General features: G+C 57.4%; 1 protein-coding gene across 1 annotated transcript in view; it reads right to left on the reverse strand.

The window, feature by feature from the left end:
* MPPED1 (metallophosphoesterase domain containing 1) overlaps positions 1–6761 on the reverse strand; it is a 66681-nt gene extending 59920 nt beyond the window's left edge. The window contains exon 1 of the mRNA XM_047786048.1: positions 6490–6761. Within this exon, the coding sequence (XP_047642004.1) occupies positions 6490–6713 (224 nt within the window). The 5' untranslated portion in view covers positions 6714–6761. The remainder of the gene's footprint in view (positions 1–6489) is intronic.
* Between the last annotated feature and the right edge of the window lie 3987 nt (positions 6762–10748).

Consider the following 10748-nt stretch of genomic DNA (forward strand, 5'->3'; position numbering starts at 1 on the left):
CTGCACCATCCTCCGGCTATTTGGATGGTAACAAATGCTCAACTTGAAATAATAACAACATTAATGATATCGATGATTCCCATGGGTTGAGAGCTCATTATGTACTAAGCACTTTACAAGCATCCACTCTCTCCACCCTCACAGGGACAGTCTGAGCAGGGCACTATGGGTGTGACCATTTTATAGATTGGCAAAGTGAGGATCCGAAAGGGCTGCGTTGCCCAGGATCTCAGCTGTGGAAGCTGGTGGGGCTGGAATGTGAAGCCAGTTTTTGGTTCCAGAAACTCATACCAAGCTGAACTGTCTCCAGGCTCTACTTCTTTCATTCAATCTGTGGACAACTGCTTATTGAGTGCCTCCTAAATATCAACCACCTGCTAAGCACAGGACAGGACACCCACAGAGACCACCTCATGCAGCTCCCAAAAACCCTGGCTGTGTTTAGAAGTGAGCAAAGGGGCAAGAAGAATCAAGGACTGGAGAAAAAGAGAGAGCCTACACAGGGCAGGAGAGCTTGACAGCATCATTCGAGCCCTAGATCCAGCTGTGCCTGAAGCTGCTTCCAAATCCGGAGTTCCTAGCTAATTACTACCCTTAAGACGATTTAAGTTGGGTTTCTGATACTGGCAATGCCTAACCCCTGAGTGATAGCAGCCCTGTGTAACTGACGCCTGGAAAAGTCAGTCCCACATCCAGGGCCCCAGCTAGTAAGTGACAGAGTAGAATTTGAACCTGAGTCTTCAGAACAGGAACTGAAGCATTTAACCTCACACTTTCTTGCGACTAGAAGAAGCAAAGCACAATGCTAACTTCCCAGCGATGTTCTTAGGGAACCAGAGAGAAGGGACAGAAACAAATGTTCCTGGTTTGGGGGACCAGACCCAACTTCCTTTAAGTGTCTGCTTGCTGGGGTGGCCCCAAGCAAAGCTGTGATGCTCTCTCTTTCTCTCTCTCTGAGACCTAAAACCTGGCCCCGCCTCTCCCCAGCCTCACACAGGACCTTCCCACGGGATCTTCCTCCTGGCGGCAGGGACAGAGGACAGAGAACGAAGCCATCAGTGCCCAGACCTGGGCCGAGACCCTGGCTCGGCGACCTCCTCGATGTGCCCTGGACCCTGCCAGCCTCTGGGTCAGCCGGGTAAGGTGGGGACCACCCACTCTCTCGGAGATGTGAGAACTGAGAACCAGAAGCCCTGGCGAGCGCCCCCTGCAGCCCACTTCCTGCACCCTGGCCCTGCTCAGGTCTTTCTCTCCCTTGAGCCATTGGCCCCTGGAAGGGCAGCTCCTGGCACCAAAGACTGCTGTGGGTGTTGGAAGCCAAGGCCTCCTCCCCATTACCTCTACTTCTGGGGAAGTGGGGCACTGCAGTTCAGGGCACAGGGCAGAGGGCTTGGCCCTTCAGCAAAGTTCCAAAACCACGTCCAGGAGTTCCGCTGTGGCTCAGCAGGTTAAGAACGCAACATAGGGAGTTCCCGCCGTGGCTCAGCGGTTAACGAACCCAACTGGCATCCATGAGGATGCAGGTTCAATCCCTGGCCTCACTCAGTGGGTTGAGGATCCGGCGTTGCTATGAGCTGTGCTGTAGGTTGCAGACACAGCTGGGATCCCGCGTTGCTGTGGCTGTAGTGTAGGCTGGTGGCTGCAGCTCCGATTGGACCCCTGGCCTGGGAACCTCCACATGCCACGGATGTGGCCCTAAAAAGACCAAAAAAAGAACCCAACATAGTGTCTGTGAGGGCGTGGGTTTGATCCCTGGCCTCACTCAGTGGGCTAAGGATCCAGAGTTGCCACAAGCTGAGGCATAGTTCGAGGATGTGGCCCGGATCCTGTGTTGCTGTGGCTGTGGTGTAGACCGGCAGCTGCAGCTCCAATTCAACCCCTAGCCTGGGAACTTCCAGATGCCGTGGGTGCGACCCTGAAAAGAAAAAAAAAAAGAAGCCCACACCACGTCCAGCCATGTGACTGGTCATCAGCCGTGCTGATGGGAGAGACCTCTAGTCCCCTCCTCTCATCCTACAAGTGGGGAAACTGGACACAGAGGAGGGCAGGGGCTGGTGGGCTCCATGCTGCACAACAGCCCAAAGCTCCTTCCACGGAGCACTGGCTCCAAGGAGACCACCACTGCTCCCCAAGCCCCACGCCCGCCCTTCCTCCCCGCCTCCTCCAAATTTAAGCCCTCCCTGATCCCCACTCTCCATGGGGCGTACACCCCGCCTCGTCTCGCTCCCCTTCCTTCCTCTCTTCCCATCCTCTGTGCCAGGCTCGAGGGACAGCCCGTGCTGGCGGAGGAGACAGACGCTGGGGAAACTGTCCCCCAAATGAATGTATAACCACAGCTGGAAGCATGTGTCACCAAGGGGAGACGCTGAGTGCCTAGATCTGGGCAGAGCAGCCAAGGGAGACCTGGGGTGGGGTCAGGGAAGGTGTCCCGGAGCAAATGACACCTGGGCCAGATCTAAAGATGAGTGGATGTTAGCGGGACAAAGAGTAGGGGAGGCAGAGGGAACAGCATGTGCAAAGGCTGGAGGAAGGATGGCAGAAGAGACAGAAGGATCTACCGCATCTGGAGCCCTTGAGGAGAGGGTGCAGGATGGGGCCTGAGGACGGACAGAGCCCAAGGGAGGGCCTCCCTCCCACCGTGCCCCCTCAGCCCCTCCAGGGTTCAAGGCTGACCCACACTGTCTCCTGGAGACCTCTCAGCACGGGGACGGGCAAGGGGCCACCGCGTCCTTTCTGAAGCCACAGTCTCACCTCTAGAGGGGGTCAGCACGCCAGCCTGGCACAGCAGGGAAGGCTGGGGACAAGGCACAGAGGGGCTACTCAGGCCCGCACAGAGCCGTGCTCCCTGCCCAGCTACCTTCTTCAAGGACCCTGCACAGCCCAACCTGCCTGGTGGGTCTTTAAACAGTTGACTTTAGTCTCCACTGATAGAACTCCTTTTTTTTTTCTTCCTAGGGCCGCACCCGTGGCATCACCCACAGCATGTGGAAATGCCGGGGCTAAGGGCTCTAATGGAGCTGCAGCTGCGGCCTACACCACGGACACAGCAACGCCAGACCTGAGCCGCCTCTGCCACCTACACTGCAGATTACAGCAACTTTTGATCCTTAACCCGCTGAGCAAGGCCACGGATTGAACCCACATCCTCATGGATGCTAGCCAGGTTCTTAACCCACTGAGCCACAACGGGAACTCCAGGACTCCTTTTAAAGACCAGGAATTGCCACACCAGGCACCAGCTCCCAAGACACCTAAAGGCGGACCCCCCGGGTTAGCCTGTCCTTCAAGCACTGCGCTTGCCTTGTCGCTGAGCGCCAGGCCGCCCAGGACAGAGGGGCCGGTGCCCAGAAGGGCTCTCCCCAGGCCACCGCAGGGCTTCTTGGGCCCCAGGATAAGGGGTCTTCAGTCTCAGGGCCCCAAACCCAGAGGCCCAGATCCAGACATGCATTCCTCAGGCAGAGGCGGCCTCGCGTCCACCAGGGTCTCTAGGGGCAGCCGCATAAGTCCCAGGGCTCAATCTGGGGCCAGGCATGGACCGTCCCTGCTGTTATCAAATATAAATTGTGGGCTTATTAAATAAGGCTCCTCACTCCCTCACCCCAGAGACAAAGCCGGGCGGTGATAAACCACGGGTCAGGAAGTGGCATTCAGCGCCCAGCATCTCCCTCAGGGGAAACGCGCATGGAAACCCGCAGCCTTCCCCAACGCAGGGTGTGCATTGAAAGCAGTAGGGGTGGGAGGGAGCAGCACCCCCCACCCCAGTCCCGGCACGGCCCCGCCTTCACCCGGCTTTGTGCAAAGTCGCAAAGCCAGGGTGACCTGAGCGGGCAATGGGAGAGCACTGGGCAGGGAATCCAGAACCGGGGCTCACTGCTCCCTCCTCCCAGGACTCGCCCCGAACCCTCAGCTGCCCCCCCCCCAGCCCCACTGCCTACGGGAGCCCAGACCCTGGCCTCAGGAGGGGACATCACAGAGCAGGCTAGGAGGGATGGGGCTGGGACAGGCCCCTGCGAGTCTGCTCTGTCCGCTCCAGCTGAGTGACGAATAACGCCACCAGTATGACCCGCTGCTGCATTCTCACGGCTTTTATGCCCCGCTGGAGGGTCTGCTCAGCATGGGCAGGGGTCTGTCTCTGATCACTGCCTGGCACCTGGCCCAGCCAGCCTGTACCGACAATGCCCTCGTCCCCATGTGGATTCACCTACTTAATTTTAGATGAGCAGCATTACGTAGATGGGGAAACTGAGGCATCGGGAAGACACCCCACAAATAAGTGGCAGTGCCAGAACTCGAACCCAGGCAGGTGAGCTCGGAGCCCATGTTCCCGACTACCCGGCATGCTAGGCGGCTGCCCACAAACACGCCGAATGGATGGATAAATGAATGAGCAGGGATGTCCAGCTGTTACGTGGGGAAATCACCCCTCTCCCATCTGGTCATTCAGTGCCCCTCCTCGAGACACAGCCTGGCCCGAGGGACCCATGGCACTCCTGCCGGGGACACGCTGGCCCAGCTGGGCATTTCTGCACTTTCCAGCCCCCTCGCTGCTCAGCCCTGCGGCTCCTTCTGCCCGCTTCCTCCTCAAGGCCCCTCCCACCCAGCCACAGACACACACCACCCACCTGCTCCGCCTGAGGGCCCAGTGCTCCCGCCCGTTCCTTCTCGCATCCGGGGACCTCAGGCTCTGGAGGACCAACTCCATCCACAGAGGATGGACACCCAGACACAGCAGGCCCCTCCCTGCAGCCGCCCTGCCTGGCCTCAAGGCCCCAGAGACCCAGGAACAGTGTGTCTGGGATGCAGGGCCTTCTGCCCTGTACCAACCCACCCATCTGGCTCCATAACGGACATGGGAGGCAGTTTCCCAAAAAGAAATCCCTCTCCCCCAAGAAAAGATAAGCAGCACCTAGCGATGCCAGCCCTGCAGCCCCCAAGGAAGCAGGCATTTTCCAGAGCAAGCACGGCAGGGAGGAGGGTGTACCCAGCGCTGGAACCCGCCCCCAGGCCTGGTGCCCACCTGCTTCGCGAGCCCCTTCCTCCTGTGAATTCTCTCTCTGCTGCACACTCTCCAATAGGGGACCAGCCCTGAGGGCACCACCAGCAACACGAGGCAGCAACCTGCCCACTCTGCCGGGCCCGGGAGAGGGAGCCGCCCCCCACCCCTGTCATCTTCTCTACACAAGCCACATGCCACATTCCTCCAACTCCCTAAACGGCCAGATGCTAGTTTCCCACGTGACCATTGCTCCCCAGAGGTGGTGCTCTTGGCTCTGGAGGAAGCCAGGGCCAGGTCCTTGAGAGGGCGGCGGGGGGGGGGGGCAGGAAGAGCATCTGACCCAGCCTGGTGAGCCTCCCCATCACAGCTCTGACCTCCCTGTACAATTGAGGGGGCATGGGGGGCTCCCCCCTCATCAGAGACTTGTCAGTGACCAGACCCAGCACCAGGGCCCCCCACAGGGGTGGAGGGAAGGTTCAACAATGGAGCAGACAAATGCCTAAACTCTCAGATGGAGCCACATACACGTGTCCACAGTCGTCACAGCAAAAGGAGGCTAAGCGGGGACAGGGCCCTGGGCTGCAGTGGGTGCCACCTCTGGTGCGTGCCAGCTGTGCGGGCGCCCGTGGGTCACCTGTCTGGGTCTCTGTTTCCTCATCAGGTAAGCCCTGCAGGGCAGCGCTGGTGGGAGGGGCGGCAGGGACAGAGGAGAACTTCCAGCACCGCAGGCAGCCACTTTAGGGGCAGGGGCAGGGATTTACCTACCTCCGCCCTGTGCCACCTGCGCTTCTCTGGACGGCAGGAAAAAGTCCAGGGATTGAGATGGTTCCACCTGTGCCCGGCAGCCCTGCGCCTGTGCTCCCCCCGTGGCCTCCTTGCTGAGGGCCCCCTGCCACCCCCCGGTATTTTCCATCAGCTCCAAAGGTGGGCTGCAGAGCTCCCTAGTCGTTTTGGAAAGCATCTCTGCTCTTTCGACAGAAGCACAGGGGGTTCTGGGCAGAAGGGAGGCGGGGCAGCCAGGCCAAAGCCAGGGTCCCCTGCCTTGGGGCCTGCAGCAAGTCCCGTCCCCTCTCTGGGCCTCAGTGTCCCCATCGGCACAACGAGGACCACGCGTTAGACCAGGGGTCATTCACCCAAATACCAAGAAGGGGCGGCTGGAACTCGGCCCCCCAGAGGTTGCCACGAGGACACGTGAGCCTGAGGTTGCCAGGCCTTGGGGTTTCGCACGGCAGAGCCAGAAGTCTGGATTTTTACAGGCAATCACCTCGTTCTTCAATATTTGTAAAACATTCTCCCGGCCAAATGAAACACGACTCCGGGCCAGGATCGGCCCACAGACCAGCCCTCTGCACCTTCTCACCCAGCCCTCCCAGCTCGGAGCGCCGCTGGTCCTGGGCTTCCAGAACCTTTGCCGTCAAGGAGCCAGGGGACACACCCAGCCCCGCCCCCGCTGCCCCCCCCGTCCCGCCCCCCACCTCCCGCTGCCCACTCACATCTGCACGTGGGGCGGCTGGAAGCGGCCCTGGTTGATGTTGTAGAAAGTGAAGGCCTGGGTGGGGTTGGAGCTGTACTCGTCCACCTCGATGATGAGCCGGCTGTGCTGGTGCCGCCGAGCAGCCATCACGTGGGACTGGGAGAACGCCATGCCCAGGCCGCAGGGCAGGAGGGCCAGCGCCTCTGCCTTCAGGACGCCGGGGTCCCACCTAGCGCGCCACATGGACCTCGGCTGGCCGCCCGGGCATCTCCTGCCGCCACCGCTGCCCCCGCCACCACCGCCGCCGCCACCACCGCCGCCGCCGCCGCCGCCGGCGCCCGGCCCCGAGCCAGACCTGGGAACAGACTGAGGAGACGGAGCAGAACCGTGCGACAGTTAATCTGTTTGGGATTTGCTTTATTTAATGTCACATGAAGATTTAGAAACAGGGAGGGGGGGAAAAAAACACAGTCGTACAGCTCAAAAACTCATTACAAATCTTTCCAACTCAGCAGTTTGATGAATATACTTTGGTAAAAGAAAAAGCAAGGGAGGGAGAGGACCAAAAAAAAAAAAAAAGAAAAGAAAAAAAAAGCCACAACGCTGCGGACGGATGCATGCATGGTTCAACATGTTTAAATACTTAAGACTTTTTTTTTTTTTTTTTTTGCCTTCCACAAAAATCCTCCAAAGCCCACAGAGTGACCGTGAGATGGGGCAGACAATGGCTGGTATTCTGTAAACAGGTAAGGTAGGTTTCACTTTTCGGAACTGGAGAGTAAGAAAGATTCACCTCCAACCACACCCCCTCTGCACAGACCCCATCCCCCCACCCCTCCATCCAGACACACACACTCCTACAGGGCCCCACACCCGCACCCTACAAGCCTGAGCAGGTGGAGACAGCATGGGCGCAAATTCCTCCATCAACATCCTTTTGGCCTAAAGATATCTTTGAGCAGTGCCCAGAGAAGGGTTTTTCCCAGAAAGACTGCTGTACAACAACTTGGCTCAGGGGGTGGCCAGGAGAGGGGATCTACTTAAAAAAAAAAAAAAAAAAGAAAGAAAGAAAGAAAAGAAACCTTCCCAAATGCCTTATAAGGATCTCAGGAATCTCTGATGTTCCAGTCAAACTTTGAGTCCACTCAGAATCACAGCTTACAAATGCTGTGTGTGTGTATATATATATATATATTTTTTTAACTTCTTTCATCGGAAAATGCACTTTGCATTTGTAGTTACTGGATTAAAATGTCCCTTTTCTTTCTTTTTTGGCCTCACTCTCGGCATGTAGAAGTTCCCGGGGGCCAACCTGAGCCACAGCTGCGACCTGAGCCACTGCAGTGCCAACACCGGATCCTTAACCCGCTGCACCACCCCGGAACTCTTAAAGTGTCCCTTTTCTGATTCCAACTTGGCTACGTGGAATCCTGGAAACAGGGGCCCAGGGTGACTCCATCCTAGCCCAGCACGCTCACACATCTGCCGCAGCGGCCAACGCTTCCTCAGAGACCATCTTTATTCTTGTTCTTTTCCTTATTTTTTTTTTTAACTATGTAAATAGGAAATGCCTCAAAGATTTGTTTTCTTTCAGGTTTCGGTCATTAAGGCCCTCCGACAATTCCATTTGTACCGCATTTAACCAAGGAGAAAATAACATCATTGAAACTATTCCTGGACGGTCACACCCCAGTCACGTTAGACGAAGAAAAATCCCCTTTGCTTTGCACGTGGAAGAAGAATTGACGCAGTCAGAAAACAAATTAGATTAGGAAAATGACAAAAAATTAGAGACAGGAGAACATTTTAATTAGATGCAAAGGAGAAATGGATTATTAATTTTTTAAAATCCCAACGATCATGCCCATACAAGGTGCAATAAACAGCAGCATCCTTCTGCCCTCCCCTCTTCCTCCCCCCAAACTCCATCCTGATTCACAGCACACCTCCCTCCTCTCCACTTGGGAAGATAAGGGAAAAAAAAAAAAATTCAGCGTTTTCCCTCCGGGATGTACTTGCTCTGGTTCTTTGTCCTGTTAATTGTTTCTAAGAGAATCGGGTCTCCCGGTGGACGCCGTGGCAGGATGCTGAGGTGGGTGAGTCAGGGTGTCCTGGCTTTGGGGCCTGTGCCCGTCCTGTTACCCCTGGGAGAGGCCTCAGGGAGCAGACGCCGAGGTCCAGGGTCCCCAACAGCCCAGATCTGAACAAAGGTTTGAGTCCCAGCCTTGGGCTGACCTGCTGTGTGACCTTAAGCCAACTTGCTAATCTAAGTCTCAGCTTCCTCTTCTGGCAAGTGGGGGTGGTAACAGTAACACCGCCTCCCAGGGCAGCTGTGCTTTAAAGGAACGGGAACTCTGAGCACAGCGCCTGGCAGGGACCCAGGGGCCTGCTGACATTCGCTGTTACTACAGACATCACTATTCGGTCCACCTGGACACCTGCTATGTGCAGGTGCTGCCCAGGTACCGGGGCACCTGTGGTCCAAGGGTGTCCAGTGTGAGCAAAGAGGGCAACCCCAGGAGTCCCGAAGAACCCAAACAGTCTCACATGCAAGCTGACCCCATCCAGCCCCTGCTCCAAGTCCTCCCCGTGGCTCCCCGTGGCTCCTGTTGACTGCCTGTGACCCGTGAGCCTTGCCCACACTCCAGCCACACAGCTCTGTGCCCAGGGGGCGCTAGTGCCTGGAGGCCCCCAGCTAATGGGTGCTGTGAGCAGGTTCAGAGCACGGCACGCACACGCTCGGCAAAGGGCCCTTCTCTAAAGCTCACCACCCACCTATGAGATAGGGGCTCGGGTTCCTAAGCCTCCCATTCTGCAGATGAGAAGCTATGTCACAGAGAAAGGAAGCCTGTCGCCAAGCCCAGCACACGGAGAGTGGGGCTGAGGTCTGGACGCAGGCAGCCTGGACCGCAGTTCACCCCTCAACAAAGCCACTCTTTCCTCTGAGAGGCCTCGATCGGGGCGCTCATCCCAGGGTCCCACGGAGAGCCTGGATGTCCCCTGGGGGTAGGGCCTGGGTGTCCCTTGCTCACCCCAGTACGACTCTGCCCTGAGCAAATGGCTTAACCTGCAGGGGCTGTTTCCTCATCCACAAAATGGAGAGAAAAAGAGTACCCACCTCAAACAGCCGTGACGATTAGATGAGGTGACACATGTAGACTGCTCACCACTGAGCCCAGGACACAGTACACGCTCAAATATGTTGCTGTCATCATCGTCACTGTCATCCTCACACGCCCCAGGGCCTATCACAGAGGCTTCACGAATACCGAATTAGTGAATGAATGGAGGCAGGGAGGGAGGGGTGGAAGGATGGAGGAATGAACGGATGGATGCAGGGATGGGAGAGGGATGCAGGATGGATTCAGGGATAGAGGGATGGGGAAGGGATGCAGGGAGGGATGCAGGGATAGAGGGAGGGATTCAGGGATAGGAGAGGGATGGAGGGAGGGAATCAGGGATGGAGGGAGGGATGCAGAGCAGGTGTACAGCTAGTCTCTTCCCCTATTACCCAGCACAGGCCTGAGGGTAGCAAAAGGGCTCAGCTAAAGGTTTAAGAGTCATCACCTCTCTCCCCCTCACTACCCTACAATCCTGCAAGGAGGCTGGCCAGGCTGGGCACAGCCCTTGTGAAAGGAGGGGTCCAGGGCCAGCCACCCATCGCTACCCCCAAGGAGCGGGCACCTGCATGCCCTGCGGCCAGCCGCAGTGGGGGAGAACCCTGCACCGGGGGACTCAGCCAGAAAAGGCAGGCGGCAAGGCGTCCCGCGAGGCGCTCCACAGTGAAATGCTGCATTTCACATAAAGAGGGTTTGCAATGGGCCCTGCGCAGAGAAATCAGGGGAACTGGGAGCGCAGAGCCTTCTTTTAATACCCATTTAATATTTATGGAGCCGCAGCAACATCAGCCACCGTGCCGAGAACACAGCCGATCCACGGAGGGGGAGCAGCGATTCCCGAACAAACAGCTCTTAGCTGAGAAGCACAGACACCTGGTCCACAAAACAACATGGCATGCAGGCAACGCGGGGTGCGCTGGGACCCGCTGTGGGGAGACCCCCCCCCCCGCGGCTTCCGTCCTGGCTCTCGGTCCAGCAGAGTGACCTTGAGCAAGTCACACATCCTGGCCCGGCCACAGGTGTCTCTCCCGTGCCAGTGGGCAGGAAGGAAATGGGACCACAAGGAGGAGGGTGGAGTGGATGGATGAATGCTCTTACTTATTCAACACATGTTTACCTTGGCCTTACACGCTGTCACTGTTCCAGATGCCAGGAGCAG

The sequence above is a fragment of the Phacochoerus africanus genome, chromosome 7, assembly GCF_016906955.1.
Source record: "Phacochoerus africanus isolate WHEZ1 chromosome 7, ROS_Pafr_v1, whole genome shotgun sequence".
Taxonomy (NCBI): Eukaryota; Metazoa; Chordata; class Mammalia; order Artiodactyla; family Suidae; genus Phacochoerus; species Phacochoerus africanus.